This window comes from Mustela erminea, chromosome 15 (assembly GCF_009829155.1).
Source record: "Mustela erminea isolate mMusErm1 chromosome 15, mMusErm1.Pri, whole genome shotgun sequence".
In the NCBI taxonomy this organism is placed as follows: domain Eukaryota; kingdom Metazoa; phylum Chordata; class Mammalia; order Carnivora; family Mustelidae; genus Mustela; species Mustela erminea.
Window position 1 is genome coordinate 676,744 of NC_045628.1, and position 20,343 is coordinate 697,086.

The 20,343-nt window shown below is 62.9% G+C and overlaps 1 protein-coding gene across 2 annotated transcripts; it reads left to right on the plus strand.

Annotated features, from left to right (window-relative positions):
• Positions 1-1,668: 1,668 nt before the first annotated feature.
• Positions 1,669-19,627, plus strand: GRTP1 (growth hormone regulated TBC protein 1). Of its 2 annotated transcripts, none has more exons than XM_032314276.1 (8): positions 1,669-1,715; positions 1,945-2,096; positions 7,321-7,479; positions 9,875-9,999; positions 11,766-11,862; positions 16,827-16,999; positions 17,090-17,275; positions 19,284-19,627. In XM_032314276.1, exons 1-8 carry the CDS (start codon positions 1,669-1,671, stop codon positions 19,371-19,373), a joined length of 1,029 nt encoding a protein of 342 aa, XP_032170167.1. In that variant the 3' UTR covers positions 19,374-19,627. The 2 variants fall into 2 exon arrangements, with proteins under 2 accessions (XP_032170167.1, XP_032170168.1); XM_032314277.1 differs by having other exon boundaries at positions 19,287-19,627.
• The last annotated feature ends 716 nt before the right edge of the window (positions 19,628-20,343 follow it).

Here is a 20,343-nt window from a genome sequence, read left to right on the forward strand (position 1 = left end):
CACGGGACCGCAGGACCTGAGCAGATGCCAGGGGCTTGACCGACTGAGCCACCCAGGCACCCTACGAAAGTATCTTTTTTTTTTTAATTTTTAATTTTTTATAAACATATATTTTTATCCCCAGGGGTACAGGTCTGTGAATCGCCAGGTTTGCACACTTCACAGCACTCACCAAAGCACATACCCTCCCCCATGTCCATAACCCCCTCTTCTCCCAACCCCCCTCCCCCCAGCAACCCTCAGTTTGTTTTGTGAGATTAAGTCATTTATGGTTTGTCTCCTACAAAAGTATCTTAAATCTGCACCCCACTTCTCACCACCTTTCTAAACCAAAGTGCACAACAGCTTTGGCAAATTTTTGTGGTTTCCCCCATTTGACAAGTGGCCTAGACATGGTTTTCATGCCCCGATATTGAGATCTCAGGACAGAGTAAAGGGCCGGGGACCGGGGCTGCTGTGGAGCGTCAGAGGGTGCCTGACCAGCTGCTTCCGGGGGACCGCTCTGTCCCAAGTAGCAACCACACGGAGCCGTGTGCCTACGTTTGCCTGAGCTGCAAACAGCGCCTGGCCATGACTCCCGCTCCCAAGATTCTGACTCCAAGTTTGGGAAGAGGCAGCTGAGGAGGGAGCCCTGACTTCTGCCTCCTGTGGGGAGCAGACTACATCCCGAGCTGTTAGCCTCGCGTCACCCACCCCGGCGCAATCCCACAAGGCGGTGCATTGTACCCCCATCTGCTGGGCCGCGGGAGCCCCAGCCAGCCAGAGGTTTTCCCAGGCCGGGCTCCCCGGGAGTCGGGCGCGGCTGGAACCCAGGCCCCAGTCTGAGTCTGCTGCGGGAAGGAATGGGGCAGGCCCCCAGGTGGGTGCGGGGATTAGGATCTCATCCATGCGCTGTTCTCTTGCCGTAGACTGAAAAAGAGCAAGCGCAGAATAAGACTCGCTCTTTTCTGCAGAAAGAAAGTAAAACATGGGTCGCAGGTCAGAACGCTGAGCTTTGGACCTGCCCTGCAGGGCCGTTTGGGGGTAACTCTGAGACATCCAACTGGATTCCTAAAGGGAGTGACGGGGACTCCTGATGGCCCACCCAGCCTGCAGGTGGGCGTGCACCCCATCCCACACCCAGGCCCCCCCCCCCGCCAAGCACCCCGTCCCTCCCCCTGGGTGCCCCCCACACCCCATCCCGCTCCCGGGTGCCTCCGCACACCCCATCTGGCGTCCAGGCGCCCCCCACCCCTGCCTACACTATCCGCCCCCCCCCCCCCCCGCCTCGTGCTCCCAACACACCGCATTCCTGCCCCCAGAGACCCCCCCACCGCACCCCGCCCCAGCGCCCACCCCAACCCCATTCCGCCCCCAAGGAGCCTTGATCCCGCCCCCAGCCTCCCACCCCGCACCCCTCCCTCGAGGCCTAACCCCTCCCACGCTCCCCGCTCCCGCAGCTCCGGACACCGCCCTCCGCGGGGGCGGCAGGAGCAGGTGCAGCCCCGCCCCCGCCCCTCCCCCGCCGCCCCTCCCCCTGCTCATCCTTTGGGCCCCGCCCACCGCCCCGCCTCCCGCGCCCGCGGCCCGGCGGAAGGACACGCGCTCCGGTCCGGCAGGAGCCCTCGGCCCCCTGCGCCGACCCCGCGGTTCCTGCGCTCCTGGGCGCCCCCTCCCCGCCCTCCCGGCATGGAGTCCGCGGAGTCCGCGGAGCGCGCCCAGGACCGGGTCCCCAGGTGGGTGCGTGGGGGCCGGACGCGCCTCGCCCATGGTGGGGTGCGGGATGGGGACCCGGGGTTTGGGGTGCGGGGGGGTGGGGCCGGGGTCCCCCCGCTGCACTCGTCCCCCGGCCCCACGCGCGCTGGCGGCCTCGTCCCCGCGGGGACCCTGGGCAGGGCCACGGGGCGCACGGGCCCGCGAAACTTTGTCTGGGGCTCACGGGTTCCTTTCCTCCTGGGGCCGCAGGGTGGACCCTTACGGGTTTGAGAGGCCTGAGGACTTCGATTACGCCGCTTATGAGGAGTTCGCTTCGGCCTACCTGGTCGTGCTCACCAGAAGAGCCATAAAATGGTCTAAACTTCTGAAGGGGAGGGGCCGAGTCCAGAGAAGCGGCACAGGTGAGTGGGGCCCGGCCGGCTTCCCGAGCGCTCCCCGGGCGCACAGCCGCGACCTCGCTGGAGCTTGCTCTGGGAAGGCGCAGGAGACCCGTCCCTCGCCCCCGGCCTTCCTTCCAAACCGGGGACCCGATCTGGGGTGGGGGGCTGGCCGGCAAGAAAACCGCTGTCCTGCTCTCCAGGGAGCGAGCGCCGTTCTCCCTTGGCCTGTACCCACAGGGAAGCCTTCCCTCCCGGCTCCCCTCGGGGCGAAGCCCACCTCACCCCAGGCCTGCTGCTGCCACCTGTTCCCCCCAGGAATACTGGCCTGCGCTTGCCTCTCTGGGCTTCTCCCCTCCTCCAAGCTTTGACCAGGATGCCACCTCCGGGACGCCCTCCCAAGCTCCTATCTGGGATGGCCGGTCCTTCCTGTTAGACCACACAGCCCCGCAGGCCTTCCCTCTCTGGCCGTGTGGCTGGGGCCTGTCTGCTTCGGTGTGTCCCTGCGGGAGTCAGGGTCTCTGTAATAGCTTCAGAATTTGTTGAAGGAATGAAGGAAGAAGTGTTTGTCTGCCGGGTTCCCCAGGCTGCGGAGAGGGGCCCGGTGGGACCTGCGGCCGGCGCCGAGGGCGTTGGTAGGTGTGTGCTTCCCGGAGTTCAGATAAGGGACCTTCTGAGATAGGACTTTGTGACAAAGGAGGGATGAGGGCTGAGTGCAGCTGCTGGGCCAGAGCCGTGTGACCAGAACCGGGATGGAATGCGGGCGTGCTGGACTTGGAACCAGGGTTCAGTCACATGACCAGGCCTAGAGAGGCCACCTGTAAAAGGGTTTTTAAGCAAGGGGGTGACAAAAACCATTTTTGCTTGTAAAGGGATTAGTGAATAGTGCCCAGAGTGGTCCCGGTGCATGGGGCAGGTGAACAGGAGGGTTAGCAGAGACACTTTGATCTTCGGGGGTGGGGGGCGGTCGCGGGGGAGGGAGGCTCTTGCTTGACACAGGGCTGTCCACCAACACGCTCCCCCCTGCTGGTCCCCCCTCCTGGCTGTCACCGATGGGGGAGGGTTTGGTAAGCACTGAGGTAAGCTGGCCTCATTCCTGGAGGGCTGGCAGGGGGCAGGTGCCCCGGCGGGGGTGGGGGGCTTGGGCTGGTCCCTGTGGCCCTGCCGTGCACTGTGGAGGCCCGTGCACTGTGTGCCTCCTCCAGGGGCCAGAACGGCCACCCCCTACTGCCCCCTGTGTTACTATGTTTCCAGAGCGTATCTGCTTTTGTTTTCTTCTTGAAAGTTGACTGGTCTTTTGTCCTTAAAAAATGTACAAGTGTATGAAGTACACACAATTTATGGATGGGGTAAAACGTGCAGTGAAAGGTGTAAAGTGACCCCGAGCTCCTCTCCAGGCCCAGACTCTTGCGTGAGGCGGAGGCAATGGTCAGGACGGCGCTGTGTCTCCGCGGGAGCCCGGTGCACGCACACACGCGTGCCGACAGCCGCACGGCCGGTTGGCCTTCATGCAAGAGAAGGCCTCCCGGCTGCCGCGGCTGGCTCGCAGGGCTGACCTCGGCCGGGGTCCGCGCCCTCACTGTCAGGGTGTGTGTGCGGAAGCCTGTGTTCTCACGTGAAGCGCAAACGCACCTTCATCTCCTGATCTTTGGTTTTATCGTTTGGTTCTAGCGAGTCGCGACCTTCCCTTTGAATGAGCCTTCCCATGATGGTCTACGTGGCCTCCCGAAGCCACGCTCTGTGTCCCGTGTCTGTTTTCCAGCGTCCGTTCTCTCCGCTGGAGCAGGAGTTGGAGCAGCCGGGTGCGGAACCTTCCAGATGCTCGTCCTTCTCTCGTGGTTCAAAGGTTTTGTCCCGATTTTGCTGCTGCCTCTTTCAGCTCTGGCACCTGTCGGCTTTAAGGATGGAAGTTGGTTTCATTGAGATACTTCATTTTTGCTTTACTGTTTCTTTGGCTCGATGACGTTAGCGTGTGATTGTGCTGAGGAGGGTGAGCCGCACCGCAGGTCCGGACGCAGGAATGTCGGGGTCCTGATGCGCCTGCTGCCTGGGCCCAGGCGGGCGGTGTCCGCGGCCTGCCGTCGTCGGGAAGCGGGGCACGGGCCGGTGCGAGGCGTGTGGGCCACGCAGTTCCGTCACGCTGGGTGTCGAGGCTGGCGCTGGGTGTGCGGGTGGGGAGCTGTCGGGCAGGAGCGGGAGCGCGCGGGTCCTTCCAACCGTGAGACTCGAGTTCTCCCACCAGCTCCAGGCCGATGGCAGTGTTGTCGGGCATGTGGCGTCCCGGGGAGGCGGCGACGTGAGGGGACCGGCGAGTGCCCATTCACAGCCCGGGAGCTGTTTCAGAGCCCCTCTGGCTTCCCCGGCACACCCACTTTGGTCCCATCCTGGGACCGAGTTTTGTTTCGCCGTCCTGCCGTGGGGTGCCGTTTTGGACGACTTTCATCTGGACGCCAATCTTCAGGTCACCAGTAACACGGTGACCTCTGGATCTTGGTGTCAGGCACGTCTGCGGAGGGCAGCCCGGACTTCCGGCTCGACTGCACATTCGCGGATGTGACGGACGCGGTGAAGGTGTGTTTTGTCCTCTGTGTTCGTTCCGTGTGGAGCAGATACCCACTGGGGACCCTGAGACCGCTTCTTCCCCCTCTGCCTAGGAACGCGCAGTTGGGCAAGCTCAGCCCGGCCTGAGGCGTCCTTTGCTCCTGCTCCTGCTCCGGCCCACGTCCCTGGGCCCAAGTGCCGGGCATTCTTCTGCTTCCCATCTTCGTCCTAGTAGCTTAGAGAATCTGCACCATCTAAGTTAGAATTAAATTGCAAAAACAGACTTTCAAAGGCAAATACCAAAGAACACGGGGATTTGTTGCACCTTCTTTAAAGAGGTGCTGCCTGCACTCCCCAAGGTCAGGGATGGGTGAGCCCCTCTGGGGAAGGTCAGGCTCTGGGCGCAGGGAAGCTAGTTTCATTTTCTGCTGAAGAAACAGTGTGACTCCAGAGAACACGCAGCAAAAGCAGCAGAAACTTTTGTCCTTGGAAACTGTTGCAACAGCTCCGAGCCCGTGACGTCCTGGCCGGACGGGGTGGCAGGTCCCTCCAGAGCCCAGTGTCTCACTCCAGGAAGGGGTTCATGCATTTTGCACTTGCTTTTCTTCTATTTAAAAAAAGTTTTAATTTGCAGGGAGAATCACTCTGACCTCTTCACACTCCTGAGTTTAGACAAACGCACAGAGCTCAGCGTCCCTCCCAGCAAGACTGAGAACAGCCCCCCCCCCCCCCCCCCGCCCGCCCCTCCAGGGCCTCCGAGGCTGGCTCCTGCCTCGTGCTGCTTCGGTGCCGCATCCCCAGTGCTGGGTCTGCTGGCGGTGGTTGGGTGTCGCAGAGGAACATTCCGGGTCCGGTGACCATGGGCTGTGCCTGGGTGTGGCGGGCGGTCGACGCCGGGGAGGCGACCCGCCAGCATTGTAAACCCCGGAGCAGGGCTGCTGGCAACGGTATGGACCGTGCGGGAAGCCGTAGCCTTCCCGCCGTGGCCACCAGCCCAGCCTCCTCCCGCCTTCTTGAGCCGCGCCTGTCACCCGCTGCCTTGCGCAAAAGGCCTTTTGGCCTGCAGGACATCGCTTCGCAACTTTGTCAGAAAGCTTGTGCGGAGCCCGTTCTGGGTTTTGTGTCCTCTGTTCCCCTCCGTGTCTGTTTCCACCAGCCCCACACGGTCGGTGTTACCTCGAACTCGGGTAGGGACTCCGGCTTCCCCTCGAGGGGAGGTTCCCTTGTCTTTCCCTGGGACTTTCGGAACCAGGTCAAACTGGTACATCAGGTTTAAAGTTCCAGTGGTTTGTCGTTGTCATGTGTGTCTTTCCCTTTTGGGGTCCCCCCAGTGTGGGCCGCGCCCCCCACAGGGCAGCCAGGTGAGGGCAGCTCCTTCGGTAGAAGGGGGGGTGACGCCCCGCCAGACCACCTCGTGCGCTCATGGCCCGCACGTCCGCTGTCCTGGTTCCACGCCGGGAGAGGATCCCGGCTTAGAGGCTGCTGTCTTGGCGGTGGAGGGGGCTTCTGGTGGCCTTGGACTTTCACTGAGCAGTGTCCCTCTGTCCCCGGCCGTGGTCGTGCTCAGCCAGGAGGCGCCACGGGCCCTCCTCTGGGAGCCCATGCCAGGCGCGCGGTCGTGGGACCCTGCGGGACTGAGCCTGTGTTCCTCCGGCGATGCTTCCCGGGGCGTGCGGCGGGCGCCCCTGGTGTTGCTCTTCCCACAGTGGACGGTGGAGCTTCTTTCATTGTAGGACCTTTTGTTTTTTCTTAAAGTCTTTAAAAAAAATTTTATATATTTTCAAGTGAGTTTCTTTTTTAAGAATACTTAAGGTGCTTAAAACACACCAGGAGAGGAAAACAACGCTTTGAGTGTTTCCTTTGAAGGTGAGCTGTTTTGAGGGTTAAGTTAAGATCATTAAAAGCGTGACGTGATGCCTCCGGTCGCTGTGAGCGCCACAGGTCTTCCCACCTGCCTGGGAAATGGGGGTTCGTTCGGGTAGCTCCGGCTTTGGCTTCTTTTCTTGTGTTTCTCTGGCCATTAGAAAATGAGTGATTACTTTTTCACATACTTATCAGCAAAAATATTCTTCTCAAACCAGTTTTGCACTTACACGGAGCAGGTGTAGGACGGAGGGCGGTGGCCGCTGCCGCTGAAACCCCCAACCCAGTGGGGCCACGCAGACCCCAGCCCCGAAACCTGCCGGGCCTCCTCCCTTGCTCTGGCTCGCGCTCGTGCTTTCCCGAGCCACCATTTGACCTCGGTCCCGTTGCCCGGTCACCCCAGGGCTGGACCATGTCGCTGAGCCGCCGCCCCCGCACACGGCGTCCCTCTGACCCTTGATGCTCTGCTTCCTGCTCTCCGACCAGCAAGCGCCTCTCCTGGCCTCTGTCCCTTCACTCAGCGTGGCCTCTGTCCCTCCGGTTTCCCAGGTGTCCCCTCCCGTGTGGATCCTGGCCTGCATGGCCCTGAGCCGGAGCTCGGGGCCTGGCCGGCGGCGTCTGGCACTGTCCGTGCTGGTGAGGGGGGAGCCCCAGGAGCTGCCTGCATCGCCTCCCTGCCTGTTACAGCGTGGGACAGCCGTGGGGTCTGTGCCACGTGGGTGTCCCCGTCTTCTCCTGTTGCACGTGCGGAGAAGTGAGCATTCTTGGCTCAACGGCCTCTGCATGGTTTCGGAGCCCGGGCAGCGTGCACCTGACCCCATGCAGCCTCTTCTCTCCATTTCAGTGAAGCGCTATATCCGGAAAGGCGTCCCCCTCGAGCACCGGGCCCGCATCTGGATGGGGGTGAGTGGAGCCCAGGCCCAGATGGACCAGAACCCCGGCTATTACCAGCGCCTGCTCCAGGGCGAGCACGACGACAGGCTGGAGGAGGCCATCAGGACAGGTGAGCCGCCCAGGCGGGGGTGTGGGGTGGGCAGCCCCCCAGGACAGTCACGTTCCAGAGGAAACATTGTTCAAGAGGCACCTGCTGCTTTGAAGTGAAAATTTTATTTTTCTGAAGGAAAACCAAAGCTTAAGCATTCCCGGGGGAGAACAGTGGTTTCCCATGCCTCTGCAAACTGCAGCAGGTGGGGACCGGGGCGAGGGCAGGACCAGGTTTCTTCCGTGGGGAGCTGGAAGGGGGGGGGCGTGGCTGCTGAGCCAGCGGTCAGGACGGGGCCTTAATCGGTAATCGCTTGAGGGATTTGTGCTGACGGCAGTGCCCTTGGGCTTAGACACAGTGCTGACGTACGCCGTGGCGGCCCCTGTGTCATACTCGCGTCCTTGTCTGGGAGCTGAGGGGTCCCCGGATTTCTCAGTGGCACACCAGTTTGTAAACGTGCAGAGTGCCCCAGACAATCTAAACTGAATAATTAGATTTTGAGGGCATCTCTCTCCCTTTCTTTGTTTTTGAGAGATACAAACTTAAACACCAAATCTTTCTAATTTTTATTTAATTTTTATTTATTTCAGAGAGAGTATGCATACATGAGTGGGGGTGCAGGGTGGGGAGGGGGAGCAGGCTCCCCGCCAGACAGGGAGCCCGATGCGGGGCTCCATCCCAGGACTCTGAGACCGTGACCTAAGCCGAAGGCACAGGCTTCATCGACTGAGCCACCCAGGCACCCCACAAAATGATTTTTTAAAACCCAGTTACTCGAATGTGCTGAGAGGTGAGGCTCCCTGGTGGAGTAAGGTTGGGCTGTGTGCCCAGCCCAAGAAAGGGGGTCCCTTAGCCCTCAAGGCCGCCCTCACACCAGAGCCTGGGGCAGGAGGGGCCTCCGGGCTGCCTCATGTTGGGGGAGGCCTGGGGTCCACGGGAGGGCGCGGTGTCAAATACAACAGAATGCTGCTGCTGTCGGTTTGAAAAGAGAATTTAAAGGCTCTGTTTAGTGACTGCATTTTTGGATAAAAATTTTTTTCCGTAAAGTGTAGGTAACAGAATTTACCGTCCCAACTTCCCAAGCTCAAACCCCGCCCCCGTTAAACAGCTGCGACTTCTCCGCCCCGCCCGGCCCCGGCAGTCTGTCCCAGCTGACTGACGGACACAGGCGGGAGCTGCACCGCTGGGTCGGGCTCGCTAGGCTCAGCCGGGTCGTCGAGGTCGCCCGTGCTGCCGCACGTGTCAGGGTGTCCTTCCCTCTCAGGGCTGAGTACCGTGGTCGGGACAGAGCCCGTTCCGGGCCCAGTGACGGGCGCTCGGGTCGCCTGCTCGTGCGAGTCGGCTGTCAGGCACCGCTGTCCCAGGACACCTGCTTCCCGTTCTTCGGGGGACGGCCCGGAAGTGGGACTGCGGGGTCCTGCGGTCGTTCGGAGGGACCGGGAGGAGTCCCGTCGCGGGGACGGAGGCTGGAGCTCTCACGCCGCGTGCGAGCGCAGCCGGACCGCCCCTTCCACGCCTCCTCCCGGGATCGGAAGAGAAAGGTTTCAAAACGAGGTCAAGCTCCCGGTGGAGAACAGTGTCGAAGAGCCAGCACCGCGGTCACTGCAGAGTCCGGGTTAGTGAAAGACCCCGGTCCTGGGGATGCTCGCTCCGGAACGTTCAGAATTCTGGAGCAGAAGCTTTTCTGGAGACAAACACGCGACGGGGAGCACCGTGCACCGGGCGCTCAGGGCTGGGCTCGGACGAGCAGGCCTCCGGTTCGGGTGCCACGGGCGGGGACGGCGGCCTTGTCTGTCTGCGGTGGGGACACTGGCATAAGCCGAGGTGGGCTCCGGGTGCCTTCGATGGCGCAGCAGGGGGCCGAGGGTCCGGCGTGTCTCCGTCCGCTCCGGCGATGCAGCCAGTGCACCCTCATCCCACATGGGAGAAAGACGAACCCGCTCCCTCCCAGCCGTGTCAGGGCTGACACCCAGGGGCAGGTGTCGGGTCTACATGGGCCGTCCGGCGCGGGGGCAGAAGGCCGGCCGGGGCATGCGAGGGGTCTGTCCTCTGTGGTCACTGGCGTCCTTCAGCTCTGCTAGGGCTGCTCCGTGGGCTTCTGTGTTCAGGATTGGGAGGATATTCCAGGGCTTTGAGCGGAGCTCACCTGGCACCTGGGGTCCTGGAGTTGAGCGCCCCGTGGCTGGGGGGGATGTTGGGGGCGGCGGGACCAGCGCCCTCAGGGAGAATGTGCTGTTGGGGCCTCCTGGGCTGCGGGGCTGTGGCTGGACAGGGAAGGGGACCCCGCCGGCACCTTTGTCTTCTGTCCTGACTCCGTGAAGGGCGGTCAGGGTTGCCAGACGGGGTTTTTGTCCATCACGGGCCAGTGTTCTGTCTCTGCCCTCTGGATGATTCTGTGTCGTGAATTTCCCTGTAGATATGAACAGGACCTTCCCGGACAACGTAAAGTTTCGGAAGAGCGCAGACCCCTGCTTACAGAAGACCCTGTACAACGTGCTCCTGGCCTATGGGCGCCACAACCAAGGTGTGGGCTATTGCCAGGTGAGCGCCAGGAAACACGTGCTGGCAGGGAAGGTGAGCGCGAGCAGCGCCGCAGTTCGCAGCAGGGACGTTCTCCTGGGACGGCTGAGTGCGCAGTCCCGCTCCTGAGCCCCCGACGCAGGCTGTGCCGTTGGAATCCGTATGGCGTCTGTTCGGGATTTCTTCTGGTGCCGACGGTAGGGAGTGGTCAGACTAGGGAGCAGACGGGAAGTCCCTTATGTGAGCGGACGTCCGGGCCTCGGTGCAGGGAGCGTGTGAGTGCACATGCCTGTGGGTGTGTGTACACACGCTCGTGTCTGCATGCACACGTGTAGCGTGCGTGTGCGCGCGTGCACACGACGTAGTGGGAGACCCTTCCACGTCGCTCTGGCGCCCGCTCTCCCCGGTCTTCCCCGTGGCCGCAGGTACCAGCTGGCCTCCTTACCCGTCGGTGGCTGTCACGCCGTGCGGATCTGCGCAGGAAGCAGCAGGCCACGTGTGGACCCATCCTTCCTCCGAGACATCTCTCTGCCCGGGGCGTGGGGAGGGAAAGAGAGAAGGACCCAAGGGCCTGTGGGGGGACACGTGGGCCTTCCCACGTGGGCCTGTGCTGCTGGGTCGTGTGAGCGGCCCGTCGTCAGCCCAACACACGGTGCCCGCGGCCTCTGGCCTTGGAGGGGTGGTGCGGCTTCCTGCTTCCCGAGCTCCGGCCTCTGCGGTGTCCTGGTCATGCCGGATTCTTGGGTGGGAAGTCTGCCTCGGGCTGTTGGATCGTGGACAGCCATGGGCGAGGCTCGGGTGGGGGTGGGGCTGGGGCTGGGCCTTTCACAGAAGCCATGGCAGAGGTGTGCGGGTTCTGAGCCTCTGGCCCTTGCTGTAGGCGATGCCGCTGGGGAGGAGGCCCGCCTGGGCGCTTCTCACCATCATCACTTACGGTCTTGGACGAGGACCGGCCTGGAGGGGCTGTGGAGACCTCGTGGTCGGGAAACCACCCGTCCACAGTCTGGCCTCTGCTCTTGCGGTTTTTAGAAACGGCTCCAGACTCTGAGCCGCTGGGCTGAGCGTGGGTGAGGCCAGAGCTCGCAGGCCGCCGGGTCGGGGTGTGCAGGAAGCCGTCGGAGCGGGTGGTGGGCGGGGTCCCTCGGAGGCCTGCGGAGGGCTGCTCCCAGCCCCCGGCCCCTGGTGGTTCCCGACGTGGGCCTCCCACGTCATGTGGCCTCTCCCGTGTGGGGTGTGTGGGTCCACACTCCTCTCGCTGGCTGAGAAGTCGGAGAAGCTGACTGGTCCCCCGTGACCGGAGAGGGACATGCATTTTCGAGAACGTGGAGACGGTGGAGGGGGTCGCGGAGGGCGGGTCTGAACGGCTGTCGCACAGACGCCGTCCGCGGTGGGCCAGCCCCGGCCTGCAGCTCGTGGGCCCCGTGACGTCCCCCTCCCTGCCACAGAATGTGTCCGCACCATGTGTCAGGCCATGTTCCTCATGGTTTGGGGGAGACTCGGGTCCAGGTCTGGTTTCCTGTCTGATGTAGCCACGTGTCTGACCGTCGTAGGACCCGGTTGTAGCCGGTGTCCCGAGGTGGAAGGCAGGCGGAGAGACCGCAGGCTTCCAGGCCAAGTCCCCGGGAGCCCCCGACACCGAGTGGTGTTCCTGCCTCTTGTGCCCAGGGTGTCACCAGAAGGCCACGGGCTGGCGCAGGCTTCAGGGCGAGTGAGGGATAGGCAGCTCGTGGTGAGCAGCTGAGGGTCCCGGAGCCTCGAGGGGCTCAGGCGTCCTCTTCCCCCTTCAGGGCATGAACTTCGTAGCCGGATACCTGATCCTCGTCACCAAGAGTGAGGAAGAGGCCTTCTGGCTGTTGGATGCTCTCGTGGGAAGGATACTGCCGGGTACGTGGACTGCTCCTGCCACAGGCCCTCCCCGACCGGGGCCCGCTGCCCTCACGGCGGCCGCGCTGGCTCGGAGGGGCCGGCCGGGAGCGGGAGGGGCTTACGGGGAGAAGGAGCAGCGGTGGGGCCTGTGCCACTTCTGCGCCGCGTCTCGGAGCTGGAATCCTCAGTGTTGGGGCCTGGCCCCGGGTCCCCGCCTGAACCATCGTGGGGAGCGTCGTGGACCCCCGTGCGGGTGCCGCGTCATGCGGGGGAGGCCGCCTGGCCCCGTGCAGACTTGGTCCCAGTGTCGCGACCCGTCCTCAAGAGTCCGCAGCACTGCTGCTGTTACCGAGGTGGAAATCGTTATTTTCACACGTCTCTACTTGTCTCTTTATTAACTAATTTTAACTATTTTAATTAGAGGTGAATCATTAGTTTACTCGTTAATAAACACCACTGGTTTTGGCGGCGTGTGGTGTAGACGGAGCTTGCTCTGGGGAGAGCCGTGGCGGGTGAGGCAGGACCTGTGCCCTCCGCGGCCGTGACGGGGGTGGGGACCGCGCACAGCCTCCCGCAGGGCCGGGCTGTGGACTGGCATCCCCCCGGCAGAGCGGGCCGACCATGTGTCAGTGGGCGCTGTGGCTTCTGCCCCGTGGCACACAGCATGTGTCGGTGCCAGGACAGCCGTGCTGCACGGCCCGGTGAGCGAATCCATTTTACGGATGAGGACACTTGAGGCCTCCACCCCATGGTTGTCAGACCTTGGCCCGTGTCTTAGGGAACCGTGACCCAGAGTGGTTTCGGGACAGGAAGGAAGCCTCCAGATGGGGCCTCCTCTGGCTCCCGTGCCGCCATCCATGAGGGTACCAGCACCCGTGCCGGTGACCTACCGTGATGGGTCACCTTCGAGGAAGGCACGGGCCCTGGGCGTCCCGGCTTCATCGTGGGGGTCTGCGCTGTGGGGGCAGGAACAGCGAGGAAGCAGGACACCCGATGCTGTGGTGACAGACTGCACTGTGACCCCGGACCGGGACGTCTGCACAGGTTTGTGGAGAACCCACCGCATCCCAGCGTTGCTCCGGGGGCCTGGGCTCGTCCAGGAAGGGAGTGTGAATGGCCCGCCCTGGCTCAGTGCGTCCCAGGAGAGCAGAGCAGGTGCCAGGAGGTGACAAGCACCAGCTTGGAGAACAGGAGGAGGCTGAACCTCTGTCAGCCCGTGAGGTCATTTCCTACTATCACAAGGTGCCGCTGAACCAAACCGCAGTTTGCACAGGTCTTGATTCAAAACCAAAATATCCAAATAGAATGGCCAGGACGGAAAGGGACAGGAGGCGTGGCGCGTGGGCCAGACAAGCCGGGCGGCTCCAACGCCAGCGTCCCGCGAGGAGTTGAGGTGGCGGCGAGGACAGACTAGAACCTCGGCCCTCCCTGCAGGCAGGTGCCCGCGCCGCACGGGCTCCTGGGGCGCACGCACACACGCGCTCACACGCGGACCACACAGTGAGGACCGGCAACACGGAACAGGAGCCGTCGGAAAGGTAAGCAGACACGAAAGCTGTTTTTTGGAAAAGCCGACAGAACAGGCAGGATTGGCCCAGAAAAAGTGGGCGAGATACTTAGAAATGAAGAGTGCTGGAGTTTGGGATTAAGAACTCCAAGAGTGTGAATAAAACGAAGAGGCCGGATGGAGAGCTGAGGAAACACGCCTCACCGAGCTGCCGGAGGGCCGAGAGCGTCTGGGAGAACCCTCGGGCAGACACGCACCGTCGCATCAGACCTCAGAGGAACGGATCATTTCTTCATCGGTTTTGCAGAAAATAGAGGAAGAAACGCCCGTCTGCTCCCGACACGGGGCCCGCACCACCTCGCCCGTGCCGGCCGACCTCGTGTGCGCACACAGCGGGCAGAGCGGCAGCCCGGATCCTGACAGGCTGCGGGGTCTCGGGATGCAGGAAGGCCTAACTGAGAAGCTCGAGCGCAGCGTGAAGCCACCCAGGCTGGAAGGAGCCCCGGGCACGCGTCCAGATGCTGTGATTGTGGGAACACTGTGGGGTCCGGTCGGCGGTGGACGGCACGGTGCCGAGGCAGAAACCGGTCTGCCCATGCGCAGGCCTGCGGGAGCCGGTACGGGAGACGGGTCAGTGGGGAAAGACAGGCCGTCAGCACCTTCGTGTGACAGCCGTCTGCCTGGAAGGAAACAAGGTTAGACCCGTATTTCTGTTCCGGGTGAACCCAGGACGTTTGGAGAAGCAGACTTGGACCTGAGAACATAGACGTACAGCGGCTTCACGATGCAGAGCACAAACGAAGTTCTGGCGCGAAATTCTGCAGAAGATGTGATTGATAATCTCAGTTACTTGAAAATGAGGAACCGATTTTGACACGAGACGTCATATGCCGAAGGAGGAGCTGCAGTCTGGGGGAGGGCGTCTGTGCCCGTGAAACCGCGCGCGAAGACCTCCTGCGCTTCAGCAGAAGCAGCTCCCTAGAAATCCGTCCGTTGGCAACACAGGGGTCCGCGTGGCTGGCCGGGGTCTCTGGCAAGCACAGGGTGGGCCCGACGCGGACGGCAGAGCCTCAGCCACCAGCGGCCACCACCCGGGGCCAGTGGCACCCCAGTTTCGGAATTGATGTAGGGTAGGAGTCGTGTTCTGGGACGCCAGTGCGAGGTGTCTGTGTGCTGGGCCCTGCACGCCCAGACCTGGCTGCTCACGCCAGCCACGGGGACACGGGTGGCCTCTTCTAGGTCGTCACCACCGAAACCCAGACATCCAGCGGGAGGAGGAGGGGACAGGCGGAGGCCTCCTGGGCCTGCAGCTCCCGGGTGCTGACGGTGCTGTGACCTCGGGAGGGCGGGGAGAGTGCTGTGGCGGGGTGGTGGCCTCCTGAGCGGGATTGGCAGCTGTTGCCCCTGCAGGCACAGGCAATGGGTGGTTCGTAGCCCAGCGCAAGCGAGGTGGCCCCGGGGTGGACCCAGGCAGCGCGATGGGGAGGCTCAGGGGTCCCGGGGAGCAGAGGGGCGGGCGTGCGTCCCTAGTCCCTGGGATGAACACACCGGACGGTCGCCCCCGCTGCACCTTGTGGGCTGTGCCCCCGCCCGCGGGCCGGGCCTTCGCTTTCTCATGGGGCCGGAGAGCACGGGTTTTGGAATTTGATTCTGTCTTCTCGGACCCGGCTCGGCCGCTCGCTCCTCAGCCGTTGTCCCACGGCTCTTTCCCGTCTGGGCGCCCGCCCCCCCCCCCCCACCCCCGGCTCAGCCCTCCCATGCACCGACGTGGCCATGAGGCAGTTTGCAGAGGCGTGCCGCCCCCGGGACAGCCTGACGCGGGGCTCGATTTCGGTCCACATCGGAGGCTCCTCTGTTCCTGGCTTCACTGAGCGTTGGGTCTTCTGCGTAGACGGGCCAGAGGCACAGGGTCTGTCTGCCTTCACATCCCAGCACAATGCGGGGACGAGGGGGGGTCTAGGCGCTCCTGCCCTGGTGACTGGCCTGGGCCCGTGGCCGTCTGGGCACGTGTTCTGCGGCTCTATTTTTGGAGGCTGCTGTAAGCCTCTCTGGGGCCCGGAACGAGGCCACCGTGCTGGGAGCTGAGCAAACCCTCTTACCGTCCAAGGCTTAACCCCGGCTCCCTCGGGATGCGGCGCAGAGAACTGTGTCGCGAGCAGGACACTGGAAGGGACAACAGAGGCTGTGGTCGTCTCGCCGGGGGTGCCGGGGGGGCCGGGATGGCGCTCAGCCCGATGCAAGAGGAGGACGGGGCAGGGAGACCTGAGGATGCCTTGTGCTTTGTCACCGACTTGGCGTCTGTGAAATCATTTCCAGTGTCCTTTATCACACGTGGCCTGGCTCTGAAGATCCATCACGGGATGTGGCATCGTGTCTGTTTCGTAGGGACCCTGTTTTCACCGGGCCGGTTAATGAATATCTCGTCCCTTCGCCACGGTGAACAGCCACGGGGCGCAGGGGCAGCCCGACCAGAAACTGGCACAGTGCCACGTTTCCATATTTCACTACATAGATGACTTCTGGATTTCAATAGCAAAACTAAGCATTAAAATAGAACCTGTCGCTTGACGAGCTAGGAAGGGTGGGCGCATCCCGGGAAGACGTGCGGTGGGAGGTGTGGTTTCGTCTCGCGGCCACAGGTGCCCAGGCCCTGGGACGGCGGAAATCCCCGGCACGTGTCATGCTTTCTGGGCTCCTGTGGCCACCAAGGAATGTCTCCAACATCAAGCCGTCGGTTCTCCTTGGGAATGAACAGGACAGACTGTAGACCTCATGCTGTCCTTCTGTAGTCAGAGGGCTCCTTCTAGAATTCTGGGAAATGTACTGTCCTGGGCCCTCGAGTGTGCAGACAGCATGTAGGCCTGACTGTGAGGGGACAAGCCCGTCGGGCTCCATGTGTAGACATCTGTGGCCAGAGTCTTGTCCTCTGCGAGGCTGCCTGGACCACGGCTGCCCTGGCTCCCAGGAAGGGGCTACCTGTTGCCCTGTCCCCAAGGGTGCCGTGGCCCCAGGCCTGCCCCTGTGCCCCACAGCCGCCTCTAGCTGGGCAGCGGGTGGGCGGGCCCCGGCGGCTGGGTCCGACTGCCCGTGAGAGTATGTTTGTTGAGCACAGCGTCCTCGTGGTTCGCCCACATGGTAGCAGGTGTCGGGGTCCCCTTCCTAAGGCTGGGTGGTAACCCACTGTGTGCACAGTGCACCTCTCTTCCCCGCTCCCCTGGGGGCAGACACGGACTTGCGTCCTCCGTGCGGTGGTCGTGGGAACCACTGCTGTGAACACACTGCGGGGAGAGCCCACAGCCAGTGGACTCTCGCTGCCGCATGGCGGGGCCTCGCGGTCCGGAGGGGCTGCTCTGGGAGCCGCTCCAGGGCTCCCGGCGTCTTACCGCAGAGGCTCCCTGGAACGCTCCGCTTCCCTCCCCGCGGAGAGGGGGCCAGGGACGCAGTGCCTGGGTTTCATCTCTTATCCGTGTGGCAGATTACTACAGTCCCGCCATGCTGGGCCTGAAGACAGACCAGGAGGTCCTGGGAGAGCTGGTGAGGACCAAGCTGCCAGCGGTGGCAGCCCTGATGGACGGGCACGGCGTCCTGTGGCCCCTGGTGGTGTCGCGCTGGTTCATCTGCCTGTTTGTGGACATCCTGCCCGTGGAGGTGAGTGCAGCATGTGCCTTGCTGGGACCGGGGCTGCCTGGGTCGCCCCGCCCCGCCCCGCTCCATGACATGCCGCGTGTTTCTCTGCAGACTGTGCTCCGGATCTGGGACTGTTTGTTTAACGAAGGATCCAAGATTATCTTCCGAGTGGCCCTGACCCTGATCAAGCAGCATCAGGCCTTTATTTTGGAAGGGACCAGCGTGGTGGACATCTGCGAGAGGTTCAAGGCCATCACCAGGGGCAGTTTTGTGACCGAGTGCCACACCTTCATGCAGGCAAGTGTCTGGGCGGGCTCCGCTCCGCTGCCTGGTAGTCTGGGGGAGAGCCCATCTGCTTGTCCCTGGCCCCTCTGGGCCTCTGCCTCTGTTGGCCCCTCAGACCTGTAGACCCACCTCCTCCTGGAGCCCCACGACAATGGCTGCCACTCCTGCTGGGCTGCAAGCCCCACGATGGGCTGCAGGGCGGCTGGGATCCCCGTTGGGCCGGCCCAGGTTCCCCGGGGTTGGAGCACAGTGCCTTCTGATCTGCTGTCCTCTTGGAGCCCTTCCCTTGCTGCTGGTGTCTCTGGTTCTGGATGGCTGTCCTTAGCCCCACTGGGGTCGCACGGTCTGTTGTCTGTCCTCCCCCCAAAGGGCAGTGCCCTCAACAGGGTCCTGGATCCGGTATGGCCGTGTAGACCACTCATCTGCTGAGTGAGTGAAGCCGGAGCTCAAAGGACTGACAGGCCTTCCAGGAGGCCGCGGAGGGAGACTGGGAAAGGCAAATTTGGGGTTTCCACTTTCCCACCCGAAAGGATCATCGGTGCAGGGGGGGTGGTGGAGGGTGCTGGGAAGGCCAGGGGCCAGGGGGTTCTGCCCACCGCCCAGGAGGGAGCAAGCGGCTAGCTCCGCTTGGGGCACTGGCTCCTAGCTGTCGGGTGGCCTTCTGCAGGCGGAACGCCCTGGAATCAAGGATGCTGCTCACGCACCGTGTGGAGTCAGGTAGCCCCAGGGCCCCCTGCACAGAGCTAGAGAGCAGCTGGGGTCTCTGCCCAAGGGCTCGGAGGATGGGGGCCCCCGCTCAGGCCGGCCCCGAGGACGTGGGACGAGCTGCATGTGGCTGCTGTGCTGGGGACCCTGGTCACCAGGGGCTATAGTGTTTTCTGAATGGTGGGGTACAGATGGGGAACGGGATGGCAGCCGACCCACGGCGAGGCTGGTCACGTGGGACTGGATGCCTGGTCCAGAAGGGATTCTGTGTTGCGAGCACTTTGTTGCCAGCATTGGGGGCAGCCAAGCAGCAGAGGGCAGGGGCAGGCGTCTGGGAACGAGTCTGCAATCTTGTGTTATAGGAGCCGCAACGCTGTCCTGAATGGGGCGCCGGGGTTTTGTTTGAGTGAGATGGTGTCCCCCTTAACACGTGTGATGGCTGCGGGGCCTCTGGGCTGTTCCTGGGTGTGCAGCCATCACCCCTGCACCCACCCAGCAGCCCCCCGTGTGCGTGTGGGACTCTAGCAAATACACACACACACACACACACATTCACACACCTGCTCCGGGGGCAGTAGTGCGGGCATTCCCAGAGCTGCCCAAGGGCAGTGCGGATGCGCAGGAGGCAGTGGGGCCTGCTCCCCCAGTGTGCCCACAGGGACACGACACCGCCGTGCGGCCTCACAGAGTGCAGACGCACCCCTTTGAAGGATGTCGTTGGGGACACGGCCCTGGGACAGGGAGTCGAACGTGCGTTTCTGCATTAAAGCATGTCAGCATGGTAACAGCAGCTCATGTGTCAGTCCGCACAGGGACATCTAGAATGTTCTGGGGAATAAAGTGGTGACCTCGCACCAGCTCAGGGCGGCCATCCTGGTGTGGAAACAGCTCCACGCCGACGTCCTGGTGCCCGGCAGAGGATGCACCTGACCCCTTTGGGAATGTGGCCAGTTAGAACGCAACACTCACCCAGAACTTAGGGCCGGCTGAACATGCACCTGTGGGAGAAATTCTGAAATTTCTTTAAAAAAACCTTTTTAATGTAGCCTTGCGTGTGGTCTAGTTTGTAACTGAACTTCTCAGCCGTAACCGCAGAAATAATCACGGAGCATAAAGGGTGTGACGGCCTGGCCCTCTGCTCCCCACAGGCTCGGAACTGCCCCGGGCCCTCGGGGTTCAAGGGTCCGCACGAGCGCCCCTCCCCCGCACAGCACGGCAGCAGGGCTGAGGCCCCCCAGCGCCGCTGGCAAGCCCTTACCTGGTGGGTGGGGATGTGCTGAACTGGCTTCTTAAACGGACCCCATTTCTGTTCCAGAAGATATTCTCCGAGCCCGGGAGCCTGTCCATGGCCACCATCAGCAGGCTGCGCGCGAGCTGCCGGGCCAGGCTGCTGGCACAGGGCTGACTGGGGCCCCTGCCCGCGGCCACCGCGAGGCCTCGTTTCCAGGGCCCACCAGCTTCTGCTGCTTCCCTTCTTTAGTGCTGTGAATACTCGAGGTCTCCACACTTGGGACTTTTTTAAAAGAACGACTTGGCGTAACGTCCTTCTGTAACTCCCTTATGGCCCACGACGTCCTAAATTTCTAGAACTATTTTTACTTGAGACGCTCATCCATGAAACCGAGATGTACAGATTTGTAATAAACTGTGGCGACACTGCGAGTGTGTGATTGTCTGTCAGCTCGTCGGCTGACCGAATGTGGCAACGGCGCAAACCGTCGGTGGCGTCACTAGCGCGGAGTCCTCCGTTCCCTCCCTGGGCGCGCACTGAGCGGTACCCGAGGTCTGTGCACACAGCAGGTGACCGCTTTAGAGGGGAGATTGCTCAAAACGGCTTCTGGAGTTCCCGCGTCCCGTGAAGAAAGCAGACGGAAGGCGGTTGGCCTTGGGGACGGCGGACGGCTGCCTTGGGCCCGAGTGCCAGCTGCAGCTGCAGCCACCCCGGGTCCCTGGAGAAGACCCCTTTCTCCCTGGTCCCAACAGCGGCAGTGGCTCTGGCTGCGGAGAGAGCCCCGCATGGGAGAGGGGGTACCTGTCAGCACCCCTGCGGCTGCGGGTCACCCCTAACAGGAAGTGCAGCCGAGGCACTGAGTGATGGCGGCTGTGCCATGGCAAGGGCCCGGCTGTCCTTGCTCCCAGCGCAGCCACAGCAGAGGCCTGGCACGTCCCTGGTGTCACAGAGGACACTGCACTGGGACCAAACTGCACGCAGAGATGCTCTCATAGGGAGGACATGGTGGCTAGGGCAGGTGACCGGAGTCTGCGGAGTCCCGGAGGCTGCCCCTGTGGCACAGTCCAGTGCGGGCTCGCCAGCGTGCGGTGGGCACAGCTGCCCGGCAAGGCCTGACACACAGCAGCTGCGTGGCCCTGACCCC

What these genes read in the sequence shown, in the direction of transcription:
- GRTP1 (XM_032314276.1), top strand. Translation starts at nt 1,669, where the DNA reads ATGGAGTCCGCGGAGTCCGCGGAGCGCGCCCAGGACCGGGTCCCCAG. An exon ending in GCCCAGGACCGGGTCCCCAG is followed by an intron (nt 1,716 to 1,944) that starts GTGGGTGCGTGG and finishes CTGGGGCCGCAG; the next exon opens with GGTGGACCCTTACGGGTTTG. An exon ending in AGTCCAGAGAAGCGGCACAG is followed by an intron (nt 2,097 to 7,320) that starts GTGAGTGGGGCC and finishes TCTCCATTTCAG; the next exon opens with TGAAGCGCTATATCCGGAAA.